At 35.8% G+C, this 21207-nt stretch overlaps 2 protein-coding genes across 2 annotated transcripts in view; both read right to left on the minus strand.

Annotated features, from left to right (window-relative positions):
- LOC132626783 (eukaryotic translation initiation factor 2 subunit gamma-like) overlaps nucleotides 1-21207 on the minus strand; it is a 54546-nt gene that overhangs the window by 17345 nt on the left and 15994 nt on the right. The window lies entirely within an intron of this gene.
- On the minus strand, nucleotides 12360-18793 carry LOC132621382 (UDP-glucuronic acid decarboxylase 4-like). The gene is made up of 8 exons (XM_060335636.1): nucleotides 17921-18793; nucleotides 16953-17251; nucleotides 16174-16321; nucleotides 15422-15501; nucleotides 15187-15270; nucleotides 14932-15006; nucleotides 14706-14798; nucleotides 12360-12835 (listed from the first exon to the last, which is right to left on the minus strand). Exons 1-8 carry the CDS (start codon nucleotides 18195-18197, stop codon nucleotides 12626-12628), a joined length of 1266 nt encoding a protein of 421 aa, XP_060191619.1. The 5' UTR covers nucleotides 18198-18793; the 3' UTR covers nucleotides 12360-12625.

The raw sequence follows: 21207 nt of genomic DNA on the forward strand, positions 1-21207 counted from the left end.
CTGCTCACTCTAATAAAGAAATTCTTTTGGAAAAAAATCTATCCTCAAAGACTCTTTATAACGATGCAAAAAGCTATGGCAAAGAACCCATTCCCCTGAAGAAGAGCATGGGAATTCCGATGCTATCCTCTTTACTGTAGAGGAGAGAAATAGAATCTATTTTCCATGACGCTTCTCCCTTATTATTAAAATCTATGGGGAAAAAAGCAAACCATCAAATTCTCAAATCCAAACTCGTAGTTATGTGGAACCCATCCGAACAGTCGATTTTGATCAACCTAGGATGAGATTTCTTCATCGTCAAGTCGGCCTAGAGGAAAACATGGTAAAAGCTCTCCATGGAGGACCCTGGTTCATAGCAGAGAGCAGTCAGAAAATGGGAGCAAAATTTCATGGCCAAAGAATCCACCCTAACTAGCACTGCCATTTGGATCAGAATTTCCCAATTACCCACAGAGTTTTACGACAATGCTATCCTAGAAAAGTGGGAAGGAAATTAGGAAAACTACTAAAAGACTGACACTTGTACTTCATCGACTCTTCGAGGTCGATATGTGAGAATTTGCATCGAAGTACCCATAAAAAAGCTAGTGGAGAACTCAGTTACAATAGGGAATCACGAACAATCGATTCTCTATGAAGGAGAAGGCATACTCTTTAAACATGTGGCAGAATTGGCCACATCATTGATAAGTGCCAATTCCAAAGGAAAACCTCCCCAATGACTTCACCTGAGAAATATTCCCCCGGATCCTCCCACAAACCAATAGATGAATAGAAAACAATAGTTTTTCCAAAGAAGAAGAAGAACTCCGGAGCACCGGAAGAAGCACAGAAAAGAGATGGAGAAACAACGACAAGGACTCAAGTAAAAAAAATTGATGTTGCATCAGATAAGTTCGTATACCTTTCTATCCCCACTCCTATTAAAAAAAAAATTTGGAGCTTTCTCCACGGCGGAGGAATCCGACCAACCATCTCAAAAAACAGCCAACATGGACCAAAAAACCGATCCGGATACCTCTAGTGTCAAGAATGATATCAACCAAATTGTTTTAGGGAAGCCCAACACAAAAAGAAAATTGAGCCACAGCCATGTCAGTGCATCCAAGCCCACTTGGGTGTCCACAGCACAAGGCCCCAAAAAATCTTTACACCGGTTAAATCCCAAAACAAAAATGCTTTTTTCTTCCCCCAAAATTGTGTCTCCTCCACATTGGAAACTACCACTAAAAAGGAGCCTATGGGTAACTTAAACTCCTCCTAAGAAAGGGACCCACACCCTATAAACACTATTCTTCCTTCTCAAACCATCTCCTACATCCATACTCCTCCACCTAATTCGCAAATAAAAGCCTTACTATTCCCCTTGGAAAACCGGGTTACAAATATGGATTATGATCATCATTTGATATCTAATGATTTGACAACCCCTGTCATTTCCAATAACCCCTCATTAATTAGAAATGCATGCCTTATGCACTTGCATACCGAAGGGTCTCAGCCTAATCACCTAGATAATCCCTCTTCATCACTCAGTAAAATCACCATCAACCAGAATCTATGCAAAAACCCTCCACGACCACAGTTTGAAAATAACAATGAACTCAAGCAACCCCTTACCAAACTCTTCGTTAACTCTTGTCACAGACCCTCTAAGCTAGGACCACATTCCGAAATCTTGGCTAGAACTGGCACTACAAGGCCAAACCTGTTACATCTCATACTTTTGTACGTTAAGTTCTTCATGAGTTAGTTGTTATAAATTTGGAGAGTGGAATTATCTTTGATGTTTTATAAGATAAGAAGTGTTCATCTTGAGTATACAAAGGTTTAAGTTCATGCTTAATATGTGATGGAATGATTAGAGGTTAAACAAATCGACGAGAATGCATATCAGAAAAGTTGGGTCTTACGGTTGGATATAAGGACCGTATAATATTTACGGACCATATATCTGGTTGACCCCCACCGTAAAATGATAACAGTAGGGGTGAGCCACTGTTGCCTTTTTACGATCCAATTATACGGACCGTCTAATTTTTACGGTCCATAAATGTGGATCGTAAATTTAAGTAGATGCCAGCATTTATTGACGGATTTATTGTGGGATTGTGCTGATGACTTGAGGTATGTTAAGGCTAACTTTCCTTCTTTTGGCACGATCCATATGAACGAAACGTAAACGTAACGCTACTTCATAATGATTCCATTCTTAGTAGCTAGAGATGTTTTATGTTGATTCATGTTCTAGTAATATTGTTCTTAGCAAGTCCTTGTCCAGATTTCATGTGCTTCATAGAGTCACTTGTTGATGGAAATGCTATCTCATAACGATGTTCGGAGGTGTAATGACCTTACGTCACTCCGATCGATTCCGGGTGTACTCTTATCATATTGATGCATTATATATATATATATATATATATATATATATATATATATATATATATATATATATCATATTATGAACCCACATGCATTATATACACACGTATACTTATATTATCTATATGTGTTATGGGGAAGGTTACGGCGTTATATAAGCACTACCACCTGATCAACTGGTCATATGATGATGATTATGCCCACAGAGGCCGATACGATACGATGGGATGCCCACAGAGGCCTAACAAGCGTTATATACACATATATACATGTATGAGCAGGCGTTATATATGCATATATACAGTACTTATGCATATCATTAACCCTCAGAGGCAGTTCAGATATACAGGTTGCATTCCTTTTATCCTATGCACTTCTATGTCTCATTTATGTTACGTTCATGTTTTACATACTCAGTACATTGTCGGTACTGACGCCCTTCTTGCCTAGGAGACGCTGCGTTTCATGCTGGCAGGTTCAGGTAGACAGGGTGACGATCCGCCTTCGTAGGTTGCCGTTCAGCTGATATTGGAGCACTCCATTTGTCTCGGAGTTGCTGTCGTGTCTTGGTACGTATATTTTTGTTGTACATATGGGTATGGCGGGGTCCTGTCCCGACCTTATTATGTTATGTACTCTAGTAGAGGCTTGTAGACAGATGTGGTACAGTAGATGTTGTAGTAGATGTTGTATGGCCCTCCCGGCCTATATTTTGTTGTATAGGTGTCCATGATGACTTTGTCGGCTTGTACAGTTTTGTCCAGCATGGTTATATACTTGTTCTCTTATGATCTAGCAGTTTGCCATCTGATGACCCTCGCGGTGCACCCTAATTTATGATTATGATATGAAAGCATGATTAACGGTGCTCAACAGGTAGGGTCCAGGTGCCCGTCATGGCCCTTCGGTTTGGGTCATGACAAAACCCTAGCTTACAGCTTCAATGCGGGAAACCAACAGGTAAACCTCCTGATAAAAAACCCGGCCCACTTAGCAAGAATCACCTCTGCAACGATGAATCAAGGCTTAACAGCTTTTGGTCACCAACTATGGCTATCAATAATCTTTCAGTCCAATCCAACCACCACCCCACTAGCTCCTCATGTGATTAACTCTCTAATGCAGCAAGCAATGCTCACAATACCCTTCTTCCCAGAGCAGAACCCGAACGATCCAGCTCTAAACCTATCATTTTCACCTCTGCTACCCCACCCCCTAGTGGAGACAGTGGTTCTACCCCAAGAGCCCAAAAGAAGTACCACTGTTGGAAAACATAGGAAGGGGCATTAATTAAGCCTTACTAATCCTAAACGAGACTAATGTGGAGAAAAAACCCCAACAAAACCAGACCCCAGCTTACAAAGCAAACTCAATGTGGCTAGATAGTATGAGAGTGATAGAGTTCTCCAACCAGGCCAGCGAGATCCTTATAGCACGTTGCCCAATAAATCTGAAAAAATGTGGCTTAGGGATAGGTACCCAGAAGGGGTCGGGGATGAAGAGGACACATCTTCAGGCCAGCGAGATCCTAACCCCTTTTTTTAAGAACATCCCACTGTCAATACCATTAAGGAACTTGACCTCTCTATAGGGGATGAAGAGGACACATCTTCAGGATACCCGACCCAACCAAACCCTTGTGATGAATTACATAATATGGAATGTTAGGGGGGAACAGTGCTGAATTTAGGAGACATTGTGCTGACATGATTACGCTCCATAAGTCTGCCATGTTAGTTTACTGGAAACCAGATGGCTGACCATAAGCAATTAACTGATAAGCTCAAATTTGATTACCATATTCAGCTCTCAGCTATTAGTCAGTCTGGCAGTATTGCCATCATGTGGAAACATGATATTATGAAAATAGAAGAAGTTTCCATAACACCCCAAGGCATTCATGTCATAGTTAAGGTACTCTCTGCCATTAACTCTTGGCTTTTTTCTGCTATTTATGCTAGTAACACCTTTCAGGAAGGAAACCTTTGTAGGAACAATTAGTTAATTTGTCTCACTCCTTTAAAGGAAGTTGATTTGTTGGTGGAGACTTTAATGAAGTCCTTAAAGCTAGAGACACATTTGGTGGTAACTGTATTAATACCAACAGAAGCAACCTTTTCTGGCACTGCATTAATCTCTGCAAACTTGTAGACCTTGGTTTAAAGGTAGTAAATACACATGGACTAATAAAAGATATAGAAATAGGTAGGATCTACTTCTAGAAAGATTGGATAGGGGTTTTGCTAATGACTCTTGGATTGCTAATTATCCCAAGGCCAGTGGTACACACTTGCCTAGAACCCATTATGACCACTGTCCCCTGCTAATTAAGCTTTCCACTGATGTTAGAGACAGGAATCACATTCCTTTTAGATTTGAGACCATATGGCGCAGTCATCCTTCTTTTCTCAACATTGTCCAAGACTTTTTCCACCCCAATATTGATCTCATCAATGCTACCAACTTATTCCAAAACATTGCTTCTGACTGGAACAAAAACACTTTTGAGGACATTTTCCACAAAAAGAGAAGGCTAATTGCAAGAATGCAGGGCATTTGAAAATTGTAACTCTTATCAATACAGCTATTTCCTCATAGATCAAGAATCCAAGTTGTTAACAGAATATGATGCCATGCTGAAAAATGAAGAAGACTTCTGGAAGCTTAAATCTAGAATCAATTGGCTAACTGATGGGGATGCTAACACTAAGTTCTTCCACACTTCCACCTTGAACAGAAGAAGAAGAAGAAGAAGAAGAAGAAGAAGAAGAAGAAGAAGAAGAAGAAGAAGAAGAAGAAGAAGAAGAAGAAGAAATATAATTCTTTCTCTAAAAAATGAAGTAGGCAACCGGTTTCACGACCAGAAAGAGATCAAAGATATCATTTTAGCCTTTTCACTGATCTCTACACTTCCAACCATTCCACCTCCAATATCCAAACTTATGGCATTTTTTAGTCCCATACTCTCACCTCTGACCACCATAATATTTTAAAAGTCCCCCTCAGAGATGTTGAGATCAAAAATGCCATTTTCTCCTTTAAGCCTTTTAAGGCTCCTAGCCCTGATGGACTACGTTGGCCCCTTTATCATGGATTTCTGTGTTTAACACCAGCACCATGACTCCCAACATGAACTCTAGTTTACCATGCCTAATCCCAAAATGTCCAAATGCTACCATGCTCAAGAACTTCAGACCCATTGGCCTTTGCAACACCATTTATAAGACTGTTACAATGATCATAGTCAATAGAATTAAGCCCTTTCTACAACATATTGTTAGTCCCAGTCAAGCTAGTTTCCTTTCCAACCAGAGAGCCTCTAACAATGCTATCATATTTCAGGAATACATTACCCACTTTAGGAAAATGAAAGGTAAAAATGCCAACATGATCCCCAAAATTGACCTAGAGAAAGCTTTTGATAGGATTGAATGGTCTTTCATTAGAGATTCCCTGTTAGCCTTCAATTTCCTGACAAAAATCATCCATCTGATCATGTCCTGCATCACCACTTCTTCCATTTCTATCCTTGTAAATGGCAAGAATACTGACGTCTTCCAGGGGCATTAGACAAGGAGACCCCATCTCCCCATACATCTTCAAAATATGCATGGAAAGGTTGTCTAGATTGATGATAAAGTTGTACTAGATAAAAGATGGTTCCCAATCAACATTAGCAGGGCAGGGCCAAAAATTTCCAACCTCTTATTTGTAGATGACTTAACCCTGTTTGCTAGAGCCAATAAGAAAAACGGTGAAACCATCATCTCTATCCTTGAGACTTTTAACCAAGCCTCTAGCCAAAAAATCAACCTCACAAAATCCAAAGTTTTCTTCTCAGCAAACTACAAAACTGAACAAATCAATGAGCTCTCCAATCACCTCTCCATCACTACTAGCACCAACTTTGGAAAATATCTTGGTTTCCCAATTCTCCACCAAAGACCCTCTCATATGACCTCTGATTCATCATTGATAACATGCATTCCAAACTTTGTTGGCTGGAACACCAGATTTCTTAACATGACTGGAAGAACTGTCCTTGCTAAAGCTTCTCTAGGTAGCATTCCTAGCTATGTTATGCAATTCAATAAGCTCCCAGTAAGTCTTTAAGCTTGATTAACAAAATCCAAAGGAACTTCATCTGGGGCACAACCAATGAAAAGAAAAAAATGCACATGATTGGTTGGGACACTATCACCAAACCAAAGAATCAAGAGGGCCTAGGCATTCAAAAGACTAACACAAAGAACAAGGCCCTAATTTGTGGTCCAGCCTGGAGACTTTTTCACAAGCCTGACTCACTTTGGGCCAAAGTTCTTATTGTTAAACACTGCAGTTGGAACCATATCCCAAAAAAACCAAAATCCAACATCTGGAAATACATTCTTCAGAGCTGGAAAACCTATTTTTGGGAATCTCGGTGGGTGGTTCATAAAGGCAATATGGTAAAATTTAGCAATGAAAACTGGATACCCCACCACAACTCCATCAAGAGCATGATCCAAGGCCCCTTAACTCTTCAACATGAATTGGTTAAAGTTTCCTCATTGTACTATAATGGCACCTGGAACACTGACAGTCTATCTCTTCCAATCCCAAACCAGATACTAGAAATCCTCAACAGCACCTTCATCCCTCCCAATTCCAATTGAGAGGACAAAATGATTTGGAGAGCTACCAGTAATGGATTGGTCTCCACCAATTCTGCCTATAAAGCAATAAATCACCAGTCCAAGCCTAACCCATCCTCTAACACCAAGTGTTTCAGTTGGATATGGAAACTTAAGGTTCAAAACTTTCTTCTGGCTCCTATTTCATGAGAGACTACCCACTAATGCTTATCTGCACAACATTGGACTCAACATTAATCCAAACTGCTACTCCTGCAACACTTCTCCTGAAACCATTAGGCACATCTTTTTTATTGTCCCAATGCCCAAAAATTCTAGCACAATACTACACAGAGGTGTGAAAATGATAACTGTAAGCCTGGTCTCTCTTTTGCCTACAACACTATCACTAATGAGAGACTATATATTAGTATGTTGTCATTAATTTGACAAATAGGGTGAGGGGGAAAATAGTTGGACTTGGACTTCGGATACATAAGTAAAAATACCCTTTGGTTTTCGTAGTGATGCGAGATAAAATGAGTTTGTCGATATTGTCATTAAATGTAGACAATTAACATGTTGACTGAGTCAATTGTTCATTACTTATATGCTTAATTCTACGCTTTTGATGGAAAAGATACCTCCTTCATTCGTAAATAATAATGATGATTTGCATACGTGGCTTCATGATGTTTCAAATGATGGTATGAGCCCCGATATAAAGATATTATTAGTTTAAGAAGTTGCTGAAAGGTCTCAGCAAGCTTCAAATGTTGCAACAACATCACCACCACCAATTTTAGAAGTAGATGAAGAAAAAATGGTCGATAGTGGTTATAGTGGATTTAGTCATGGGCTTGATAATTTTGAAGAAAATAAAACGAACTTGTATCAAAAAATCAGAGGCGGTTTCCTGATGGTTTTTGCAATTTTATCAAAAAATCTTGCTGGAACACAAGGCGGACAGTCTCCTGCAACATAATACAGCCAAGCTTATGATCATGATACAGGTTCTTGTAAAGGAAAAAATTTAAAGGACAAGACAGAGCTAACCACATTATTGCAGCTAGCCTCTATGAAGAAGCCTTTTATGTTTCAGACAAAGAAGAGTTGACGAAAATTATTTTCATTGGCATATGTAGACCCAAGTTGCTAATGCAAACTATTCGTTATGAGGTATGACAGTTTTTATAGATTTTATATTAGAGAAAATACATAAAATCACCCCTTAACTTGTCCCCAAAATTTACTTTAGCACTTTAAATTTACGAACGTTTATTTTACCCCACCCCCCCAAAACCCCCACCCCACCCCTAATATACTATGAAGTTAAATTTATACTCTTTTCCCAAAGCAATCCCAGATTAATGTTCAGGAGTGTTATACACGCGCCTGACACGTGTATAACACCTTTTTTTAATATGTTTTTATTTATTTTATTGTTTCTTTTTTAGTTTTTTCCTTCTTCTTCCTTCTTTCCCTATTTTCTTTCTTTACAACATCCATGGCAGTTACACTTTCATGGCAAAATAAATTTTAGTTATCACATTCACAACACACACACATCGTCCGTAATTGGAGGAGCATTTCAACATGGTAATTTATTAATAAGGTAGACATTTATATAGAGGAAAGAAAGGTCACCGGAGTTTGATTTTCCAGTGAAAATGCACTGATGGACACTTTCTAGTCCCTTTATAATCCACACGAAATTTTTCTCTCTTCAAATCTTGAAATACCCTGCAAAACTCACACCTTTTTCATACCCAATTTACATAATTCATCAAGAAGTTAAGCGTTTCTTCACTGAAAAATTCTCTTTCAGTTGGAAAAACCTTTGTTTTATAAGATTTATTTGAGAAATAGCTTTTGGCTTGCACTTCTTCAACTACAATTCATGGCTCTCTATCTTCATCTTCTCATTAATAGCCTAAAGGTACCCATGTTTGTCTCTTTTCCAAGTTTCAAATATTTTCCTTTAAATAATAATTCTATCATTTGAATTCAATTATTTTTCAATTTTTTAGATTTGTTTCTCACTTTCTAGTTATCTTATCTTTGCAGCATCGCAATTGATAACTTTTAGCTATTGGACCAGCCACCGTTACCAGAACTCCAACAGTGAAGACGAGGCGGCCGGTGATCGAAACTTTGAGTAGTAGCTAAGGTGGTTCTGCTTTGGGTGTTTCGGGTGGTTATCAGTGATGGAACAGGACTGGTGCTAGTTCTGAAGAAGATGGAACGAGGGTGGTGATGTGGCAGCGGCTATGGATCTGCGATGGAAGAGTTACACGGTCATGGTGTTCTACGGCCGAATCGAAAAAATTTCACGTCATTTGCATCGTAAGTAAACAAGCGTAAGCCCGGAAATGTTATGGAACTCTTATAAGGTTAAGCAAGACCTTTAACAAGTGTTAAGAGAGTATCTAAGGGTTCCGGGATCAAAGGAAATGAAGGAATTAAGTTTGTCGAAATTTCGGGAAAAATTGGCAGAATTCCGGACAGAATTTTTAGTCCAACTTGAGGGATGTGTATCTCTTAGAATATGAGGAGTTATGAAATGTATAACCTATTTAAATTGAAGTTCATTGATTCTAGTTTTCAGTTCAACAAACTGTTCGTCGATACGACATCCGAATATAAAGTTATGGGCTTTTCAAGATAGGCCGTCAGAGACTTCTCCACGAACGTGAGCCAAGGCTTCGCGAACGCGAAGGGCAAATGGTAAATCGGTGGAAACCGACCTTCCACCCTATAAATACCAAATCCCACCCATTTACACCTCATTCTTACACCCTTAGAGTTCTAGAAACATCTAGCACACCTCTCCCAACATTCCTTATCATTAAAACCAAGAAATCATAAGGAGGTTATGTAATCTAGGCTCGGGAAGCTTGTGGCAACATCATAGCTATTGTCGCTATTGAAGTTATAGATGTTAAGCTTGAAAGAAGGGTTTGGATTTAGAGTTTTTGGACCGGAAAAGGTATGTTCTTCATCTTAACTTTGATATTGAGTTGTTTTGCAGGATTTTAATGGTTTAAAGTAAAGGAAAACATAGTATAAAGGTCGTAGTTTGATATGTCGATGTTGTTGACTTATGGTCTGATTTTTTAAAGAAGTTTCGACGGATTTGTATATGTTTGTCATGTGATATCTTGATTATTTTATTGTTGATGTTGTTAATGATGTTTGGGAGTTGTTTTGGAATTTTGAGGAAGTAGATGATATAGGGGAAATGCTACCCGAATTCTCATATTCCGAATCATTCTTCGATATACAACTTATCTAAGTTGATGTATGAACATGATGGAATATGATTAAGGATATATTTTTCAATATAGGTTCGGGTGAAGGGAAAGCATCGGAATAAAGGATTCTTTCAAGTAACGGCTTGACAACTAAGGTGTGTAAGGTGTTTGTTTCCCTCTTTCTTTAGCACGAATCCAAGTAGAATATGAACACGAGCGTTCTATAAAAAATTCACTCCATCCTATGCTATGTATTTCAAATTTTAATGCCTTAATTATTTGATTGATTCTTGAAATATTATCATGTTTATCATCATTAAGTTATTTCCTCGGATTCAATACGAATTCCATAATTCACTCAGAGATTACCGACCTTAAGTCACTCCGAGAGGCCCAATGTCAGTTCATTGACTCCTCATGCATGATATATATATATATATATATATATATATGTATGTATTGCACTATTTTGCTACACCAAGCCGTGCTATAGTCGGTCAGGCAGGCACGTAGATGTGCACACCACTGCAGTGGGCATGTTATGATGATACCCCGGACGCGGGATGATGATGATACGATGATGATACAATATATATATATACTCGTATATGATTTTTAAACTCATGCATTGCATATTGTACATTCTCAGATGGCTCAGGTTGCTTCTATCCTTCTATATTTATGTCTCACTTATGATGTTGTTTCCTGCCTTACATACTCAGGACTTTTATCCGTACTGACGTCCCATCCTATGAGACCCTGCATTTCGTGCTGCAGGTCCTGACAGATAGAGCAGAGGACCTCTTCAGTAGGATTATCAGCTTCAGCGGATGGTCAGCAAGTGCCACTACTTCGGACTTGCTATCTTTCGGTATATTTATGTTATCATGATATATGTTCATATGGACACTCTTAAAGGCTCATAGACACAGTGGAGTATGTAGACATTATGTATGGCCTTATCGGTCTTGTTTTGATTTTGGTATTCTCCTAAAAGCCTTGTCGGCTTTATGACACTTATTATGTTGAAATGGTCTTGTCGGCTCGCTTATATATACATGTGCGTATGTTGAATTATTGCATATTTCTGTATTTGGGCCTTTTCTGTGTGTAGGTGTCCTTCGAGTCATGTTTGAGTCATATTATATGATAATCTTGGTAACTATTACGCCAGGTGGTATTCGGCCTATAGGTCGGTGCCCATCATGCTCCTCGTCGGGGTGTGACAATTTTCTCTTTTATATTATCATGTACTATGTCGAGCACACATGCAGAGTACAACATCTTATACGACATCTTGACCATGCATTATCGAACGTCATTGGTGGATACTACAAGAGTAGGTATACTAACGACAAAGATCCATCTCCGAGAGAAATCAAAAGTTAGATTGCAGTAGATTTATATTGTCAAGTTAGTCACTAAAAGTAAATTTGTGAACAATATGATAAAGGGGACAATAGAGGGAGTATGTTCCATTAGAATCATATCGCTATGTGCTTCAAAATATGAATCAACGAAGTAAGGTTTTATTGAAGGCTGATAGGTTTTGATATTCTTTCGTATCTTGCGTAGCTTTCATTACGGATTTTGTGCATATGAGAAAGGTTACAGTCGTTGATGGCACATTCTTAAAGGCCAGGTACACAAAAATAATAGTTTTTTCAATTGTGTTATGTATACTTTATGAACAGTTTACGACATAATTCACAACAATAATGAATTGCGCAAAATATTTGGTCGGAATTTGTCCATCATAAATAAGGATAGTAAATTAATATATCTACATCTAAACGAGAACTATCCATGCTTTGATATGATTTTGAAGTTTAAAGATTCTTTTTTTATCGCTCTTTATTGAAGCTTCAACTTATCTATGTAGTGAAGAATCTGCCTTCTTTCCGTCATACCATATAGTTGGCCAGCATGTCAGCCAATGTATGCGTTGACCTCTCTATAGCAATGGCTAATCTGGATTCTCCCTTTAGCTAGTAAATTTTAAGATTAGACCTTTAATCTGCAGTTCTAGATGCATCAAGTCTTCTTTAAATGTAGAAGGATTCATATGTCTTAAGATTACAATGGTGCAAATTTATTTATTTTATTAAAAGTCTCATATACTCAATTTCTCATCGAAGTTCAAAACTATTTTGCTTGATTTAACTAATACACAAAAAACACACCTTCCAATTCGGTTATCGTAAGGAAGAACCTTATTCTGAAACAATTCTTGATGAAAAAAGAAAATTATAGTCATTATAACCTATATAAATAATTTCTCTATTCATCTTCAACTTGCCATCTTTCTTTTCATCCATAACCAAATTATGGGTCAACGAAATAAAGCCTATAAAAATATAGTATTGTTTACTATAAGCCAGAATCAATTTTTTCATCACCAAATATGCGTTGCCGGAAGTCATCAACCATACGAGGTAATCCTTGGCGAAGGGACACAGTTGGCTCCCATCCTAAAAGTTGTTTTGCTTTTGTAATGTCAGGCTTTCTCTTGTGGGGATCATCTTCTGTATTTGGTCTAAAGTCTATCTTTGCATTTGGATCTATTGTTTCTTGCACCACCTGCAAATAATAATATTAGTTCAAACATCTCTTCACCTTGTATGGTTAAAATTTGAGAGTACTTATTGTTGAGAATATAATTAGGTAATTAAAAGTATGCTATCTCTAGCGGCTTAAACTTTTAATGAGATGATCACACACTTCAATATAGTATCAGAGGCAGACCATCCCTATTCTTGGTTTACCCGATCTTGGACCCCATGTTATATATTGTTCATGCGCTAGTTAGCATACCTAGGTGTTCAGGAGTGAGTCCCACGTTGGTAGTGGAATGGGTGACTTGGTCAGGTCTTGAGAAATTTTTACTTTTTTGAACTAATATTTGGGGTTGAGTTAGACCTAATATTAATTTTTTATCATGGTATCAGAGCAGACAGAGATTCGGAGTTCGAGTGTCATTGTAATTTAAAAAAAAAAAAAACATTGTGTATGACTAACAATAACAAAGGATCAGACACCCATATGAGGGGACATGTTGATAATATAATGGAGTACTCTCCAATAATTTAAGTTTTTAGATGAGATGACACACACTTCAACATTTATATTATTATACGTATGAAATAATATTACACAAGTATACCTGCATAGGTACTTCCCTAGAGAATTTTCATGTCTATATTAGAGAGGTTCAATTGTTTAATGTATACATACAAATTAATGATCTAGCACATATCCTAAACGTTTTTCAAGTTTGTTCGACTGACATTTTTAACATGTCTAAACATTGAGATGCATATTTGCGACGTTGCTAGGTTCATGAATGTACTAGAATAAAAGACGTTTATTGAAGGAAACTAAATTGAAGATGTTTAATTTAATACATTTTCCATGAATTATGATGCATGAATACATGTGCAAAGTGAAAGTATATCTTACTCCATTTGATTTATACGGTCAGACCTCTCTATAACAATATCCTTATATGACATCAACTCACTATAACAATCAAGTTTTTCTCGGAACAAATTACTTATGTTATATTTTATCTTTCTATATCAATTATTTATCTATAACAGCAACAACTATCTTTATAACAATACGTTCTTTGTAAAATTATCTTTTTATAACATATATCTTATTTATTGGTAATATAATAATTAACCATCTTTATAGAAATAGATTACCAATAATACGTCTTGAGATTTTGACCGAAAATTTTGATGCTTTAATATTACGACACACAATATTATATGAATATGTATTTCCATCAGTAAAAGATTTCCTTTTTTTATACAAAGTGTGATTTTTTTTTAAGCGAACCCGCTAGGCATGTGCCTAGGGCTAGTTTTTTTTATTAATAATAAAAGCAAACCTCAAATAGAAGAGTACAAGCAAGGAGGACAAGACCTTACCTTACAAAGTGTGATTAAGCTTAGGGTTTGACATTAAAAAATGAAAAATTTAATTTTATGCATTTTGTTTTGCCTATAACAACCAAATACTATTTAAATGTCAAATGTTGTTATAGATGTGTAACAGCCAGTCACTATAACAAAAAAATAAAAATAAAAAAATAAATCAGAACTAGCGATATTGTTATAGAGGGGTTGACTATATATTTCAGAGCGGGATCATGACGGTGAGAATCAAAAATTTACAGATAAGTGTCAATTCGATCTATACACTGACTTTTAAAATGATATTTTATATTATCATTGACTTTTAACCTGTAATATCAGGTTAATTACTATTTTTAGCAAATTAACAATTAATACCTATTGAAATTACCTAAATAATTCAATTGTGTAAATCTTTTTTACACGACAACTTAAACTCATGAGAACTATATGGTTCTAGCCGCATTTGTAGATTGTGTTTTTTCTTTGATTACATTACAATTTTGCAAAGCAATGATTTTTAGTAATACCTTGGCTAGTTCAATCATGGTAAATTCACCAGGGTTCCCAAGATTGAAAGGACCCACATGATTCCCTTCCATCAACCTCATCAATCCTTCTACCTGTTTATAATGGCCATCAAGAAAATAATTTCAAAAGCAAAATATTGTCTTAATTAAAGGGGTCAAAATTTGTTCCAAAAATTAAGAAAGATCACAAACTAGCTAGCTTCAGTTTGAGGAAATTAGAGTTTACCAGATCAGAAACATACTGGAAGCTCCGAGTTTGTTTCCCGTCTCCATAAACAGTTAGTGGTTGCTTTCTCAAGGCCTGCAAATATATATTCATAATTCATAACAGAGAAACTAACAAATTACAATTGATTTACAATTGTACTACTATCATGGATGACCTATAATATTGTTTGGGAATTCTGTTTGGGATATAAAAACAACTATCCATTTATCCAAAATCCAGTTTCGATCTACATATGGATGAATTAACACAAACCTGTGCAACGAAATTGCTCACAACCCGACCATCATCTAGGCCCATACGCGGTCCATATGTGTTGAAAATCCTAGCAATTCTAACCTGGAGAAAACAACAATGTTTTGAAATAATAAGCTCTTCATATTTGAAACAAACCCTGAAGTTTTAATTTTGATATATGCAAGCAAAGTATGTGACATTAATTTTGAAAAAGATTTGCTTAAAATATAAGGTGTTGAAGTAGTAGGGAAACCTCAACGTTGAGTCCTCTATGGTAATCCATTGCCAAAGTCTCCGCGGTTCGTTTTCCTTCATCATAACAACTCCGGACACCTGCTCAAAGATATAAAACAAAATTGAATTACTTAGTTACTGTAAAGATAGTTTACTATATCTAATTGGGAATATAACTACTCTCCCACATTGGTGGTGGAAGAGTTATATGTGAGTCTTAAAAGTCCTTGTCACTTTACGCGCTTTGATAAGTACACACTCCTAAAGTGTGCAAGTAATCATATTATATATTATATAATACAGACTTAGGACTTGGGGCGCGGGTCGGGTCGGATCCTAAATTAAATATTTTATTTTTATTTCTGTGACAGAAAAATTAGTTTATTTGAATGTTAATTTTAAATTAAAATCTGAATAAACAGATGTGTCTATTCACGAAATAAGGTGTCTTTCTGAAAGGGTCTGATGGTTGCCTATATAAACAAGAATTCCCAACGAAGTAGTATAGAAAAATCTGCAAGTATATTTTGGCTTTGTTGTATACTGAAGAGAATTGTTTGTGTTTTCCCAAAATTTGAATACGAGCGATAACTCTTTAAGGACAGTCGAATCTTCACGCCTCAAAGCCTTTCTTTGTTTTATTTTTTGTTAATTTTCTTTCAGTTACATGCTCCATTGACATATGAACAAACTATTTCATCTATTTAAGAAAGAATGATAATCTCGAGGACAAGAATAAATTAAAAAAAATGGATGGAGGAATTAACTAACCAATTGGGTTAACATTGCCCCAGTAAGTTTCGACTTGAGGATGCTGCAAAGGATCACCATACACTTCACTGGTGCTACTTATAAGAAATCGAGCTCCTACTCTTTTTGCCAGCCCCAACATGTTCAATGTTCCCATCACATTTGTTTTGTGATCTCTATCTAATTGAATCAAGGAATCTTACCAAAAATCTCCAAAACACACATTATTTACCAAGTGTCGAAAAAAAAAAACGCAAGAAAAAACACCCCACATGCATGTTAGCTTCAACCAAAGCTAAAGTTCAAAATTCATCCATAGATGACTCTACCTTAAAAAATCGAATCATATACACTTCATCGTGAAAATTTATTTCAACATTGATTGACGGAATAAAAAGGACATAAACAATTTAACTGAAAAAAGAAGAAAACGATATATACTACTCAACTATCTCTATCCTTAAAAAATTCATAATTTCGGAATTCTAAAAAAAAGTGATTTTTGTCTGATCATTCGATATCCGGAACTCGCTAAACTCATCAAGAAGTAAAACATTTTACTCCTTAGTGTATGGTTCTATATCCTACGTGAATCCAGATTAGTTTGGACTACTAGACTTCGAATATCGAATGGTTAAATAGGCAAAAAAAAAAAACTTATTAAGCAGTAATAAATTTTGTTTAAGAAATTATAAAACTTTTTAAATCACCTAAGTTTTTGGCTCGATTGAAATTAATGTGAACTCTACTCCCCCATAAAATATTTTTCTGAAAAATAAGTAAATCATGCGAAAGGATATAATGGTCTTGACGGGATTATACTTGTAATGAACAGGAGAAGCAGGGCAAGCCAAATGATAAATGTGATCAACTTCAAGCAAAATTGGCTCCACCACATCATGTCTAACTAGCTCGAACCTAGGGTTCCTGAGATGGTGCAACAGGTTCTCTTTGCGACCGGTGAAGAAGTTATCAACCACAATCACACTGTCCCCTCTCTCCATCAACCTGTCTACTAGATGGCTCCCCACAAACCCTGCTCCACCTGTTACCAATACTCTCAGATTCTTCCTCTTCAATCCTAATGGCACCTTTCCACCTGACAAACATTCAATAAAGAGTAACATAATTAATTTCCATCTTCAAAAGCAGGGACGGATTTAGAAGTCCCGTCATGGTGTTTACATGAACTCAGTAACTTTTGTCCTAACGCTATATATATTGTAAGAAACCTATTAAATATCTATAAGTATTTGACTATGAACCCAGTACAATATTAATTTGAAGTCTTTGTAGGAATTATAAACTTTAAATCTTAGATCCGTCTCTGTTCAATAGATCCTTTGATCACAAACAACATATTTTGCTTTAATTATAAATGAATTCAAAATTTTAAGTTATTGGGAGTATAATACCTGTTATCACACTAATTAATTTGTTGAGTGTCTCGTGTTGGCTGAATTACATATATCTAAGATCCAATTTCTTAACACTATTTAGTCTCTTGTGACTAATATGAATGTAAATTAATTTATACTTGAGAATATAGTATGATATATTTGATGAAAAATAAATAATGGAAAATCTCATGATCAAGCGAACCAAAACATTCAATAAGTTTCTACGATGAATATATTAAGTTCATCGCATGCAGAAAAATCATCATCATATGTATAAAAACTGAAAATGGATGAATCTTTTTGGGAAACTATTGAGGATTTTGTAATGTAGCTAGGAATGGAATTTTACAGTAAACATGCTTGCATACCTGCATTAACATTGTGGTTAGATTCATCACTAACCAACTCGTACGTTCTTCTTCGAGGAAGCGAAACCAAATCACTACTAATTGTATCCCCGGACAATGATGGAGAAGACGCAGAATTAACCACAGTGAAAGCCGCAACTGAAATGGCAATTCCTATGAATAGACAGGCAAGTCGCTGCTCTTCAAGCACGTAATTAATCAAAGATAACCCTTTCTTGCTCATCACGTGTTTCTTTACGTTGGTTTTCTCAAGCACTTGATTATGTTCAGTTCCCATGCTGGCCAGAAAAGAAAATCTTTTTTTTCCTAGCTTGAATCAACTTCTTTTTCGATTGGTACTACTCTCTTGGAGATCTAAGGAGAAGGATCAAGAGATCCGAAATGTGGGTTGTAATAAAAAGGAATGAGTCATGGAATAATGTATTAGTTATGTATATAGTTCGATGTATTGTAATTAAAGTTGTTACTTTGTGTGAGAGGGACTCAAAGGGAAGAAGAGATGGTGGTGAGTGAGTGAAGCTTTTTGCATGTTTGTTTGCCGTAAGATCCCTGTACGGCGCAACTAATGGCGCTTTTCTCTTCCTTTCTAGGAATACCAATTTAAGCTAAGCTTCTCTTCCTTTTTTTTTTTAATTATAAATTTTCCCCCTGTTTCTTTTTATTTTTAGGGTACTAGTAGTAGTTTTTGTTATAGCATATCACGTGATTAGTGCGATGGTAAGATTACCTGATTATATTCTTTGGAATGGAATTACCTGTCTAAATTTACCTTCTATGACAACACTGGAAACATTTCTTTTTCTATTTTCTTGGCGCAGTAGTTGACTAGTTATTGTATAATAATTTCCAATAAAAAAGGTTTTGTCAATAACTGATTAAGAAAATCCGCCAGGAATGTCGAAAAAATGTTATTGGGCGTGTTGCTTGAGATTACAAACTCCTACTAATCCACTGAACTAGAATTTTAAGTTTATGTCAAACTTATAACCAAATACACATATTTGTGAAACTAAACATATACATACATACATATATATATATATATATATATATATATATATATATATATATATATAGAAGAAGAGGAAATACTAGAAAATGAAAATATATTAGAAAAAGATTATACTTTAATAGATATAGAAACAAAATTATATAATTTTAAAACAGGGATAGAAACAATAGGAGTAACAAAAAATCAAAAAGATCTAGATAATATAATAAAAATATTAGACGAAATAGAAATTATAGGGGGAAAACCGTTAAAACATTGAAAAATAATAGGATTGCATGTAAATTAGATATAATAAACCCAGACTACGTAATTAAGACAGCTTCTATTGAAGCAACAAATCATGCTTCTATCCAATCCTTTATTTCTTTCGAACTCGTTATTATGAATCTATTACTCTTAGTATATGGTTATTCTCTTAATTTCTTAATATACTCGATGGACTAACCTGTAAATTCCTAGGTATTTGAAAGGCCGTTTTAATGTCCAAATGATAAGGGACAATGTTTGCCGTGGTAACCGGGGTGTGGTTAAAGAAGAAGGATATTTAGAACAAAATTAAGAGAAAGAGATGGACAGTTTAATAAGATTCATAACTGGACAGAGTCCAAAAAAAAAAAATGTAAAAATTGGGAGATAGACAGAAAATAAGAAATATACCTACATGATAAGAGGAATCAAGGAGTGAGGGAGTATCGAGTAGGATTGTTTAAAATATTTGCTAAAAACCACTCTATATTTCTATCCATATTTATATTGAAACAAAAAATATAACCCCCCCTATGAAACAAAAAATATAACCCCCCTATCACCTTTGGTATCAGAGCGAGAAGATATTTTGGACCTAAACCTATATTTGAAACCTTTATTTTAGAGTATATTTTATGAGAAGACCATTCTCTGCACGACAGAGAAGACAAACCCCTATACCTGTTTATAGACAATATTATGTGAGACAACATAGTTTTACTAAATATATAAGGAGAAAATACTCAAAATACCCCCCCAACGTTTGACAAAAATCTCAACTACACACCTAACCTTTGCGGGGGTCCTATTACCCCCTTGGACAAAATTTTTCAGTATCAAAATGCCCCTTTTTTGCTGATGTGGACAAGAGCGTGAATGCACCGCTCAGTGGCGCGTTATAGCCTTTAAAAAACTGCATCTGACGTGTTTTGGAGTGCCAACTAAGCTGCCACATAGATGACACATAGATAAATTTAAATTCCCTCCATTTTTAGGCTACTTCATCTTCTTCTTCACCCTATTTAATACCCATCTCCATTTTTTTTTGTCAAAATAATACCCATTATAAATTCATAAATTAAACTCTGTTGCTACTTGTTGCTTGGTTGGAGATTCTTTGAGTTGATTTGGGGAGAAAATTAAACTCCATTGTGGAGAAAGCTATGAAGAACACCAAGAGAGTTTCTTTAAATTCTTGATTGTTTGATCAAATTAATGGATGAACTTTGTTCTACTTGGTGTTAGGAGCTTCCTTTCACATTTGGGTTTGTTTGGATTATAATCACTGTTTTCCCAAATCAAATTAAAAAAAAAAAAATCTGAAGAAAAAAAAACGAAAAATCTGGGAAAAAAAAAACTAAGGTTGAAAAATCAAATCTTGTTAAAGAAAATCTGATTGGAAGTTGCTTGTTTGGAGTTGCTACTTGTTGCTTGGTTGGAGATTCTTTGAGTTGATTTGGTGTGATTTTTTTTTTCAACTCCTAATGAAGATGATGTTGATGAAGATGAAGGAGAATTAGGTATGGGTTTTCGGATCCTCATATTGAAAATGGAGTATGGAAAATTGAGAGATTTTTTTTTTTTTTTTTTTTTTTTGAAGAAGAATAGATGGATGGATGAAGGGGGGAAATTAATAAAAAATGGAGGGAAATTAAAGATGTGGCACGTGGGCCAGGCGCGTGTGGACAAGCGCCTGTTAATAATTGGGAGTTGTCATATTGGACTGCCACATCAGCAAAATAGGGGCATTTTGATACTGAAAAAATTTGTCCAGTGGGGTAATAGGACCCCCGCAAAGGTTAGGTGTGAAGTTGGGATTTTGGTCAAACGTTGAGGGGTATTTTGAGTATTTTCTCATATATAAGTCATAATTATCGTATGATATATTTAACTCGAAAAAAACTTACAAATCTTAAAAAGACAAGAAAGTTTTTAACTGAATATAGTAGATATATAGATATAGTCCATCGCCACGACTTGCATGATAATATAACAATACTAAGTTTAAGAAATAACCTTAATTGGGAAA

This window comes from Lycium barbarum, chromosome 2 (assembly GCF_019175385.1).
Source record: "Lycium barbarum isolate Lr01 chromosome 2, ASM1917538v2, whole genome shotgun sequence".
Taxonomy (NCBI): Eukaryota; Viridiplantae; Streptophyta; class Magnoliopsida; order Solanales; family Solanaceae; genus Lycium; species Lycium barbarum.

Coding starts and splice junctions, on each gene's coding strand:
- LOC132621382 (XM_060335636.1), bottom strand. CDS start 18,197: ATGGGAACTGAACATAATCAAGTGCTTGAGAAAACCAACGTAAAGAAA. Junction 17,252..17,920: donor TAACCACAATGTTAATGCAG/GTATGCAAGCAT, acceptor AATGTTTGTCAG/GTGGAAAGGTGCCATTAGGA. Junction 15,502..16,173: donor GGGCAATGTTAACCCAATTG/GTTAGTTAATTC, acceptor ATCTTTGAGCAG/GTGTCCGGAGTTGTTATGAT.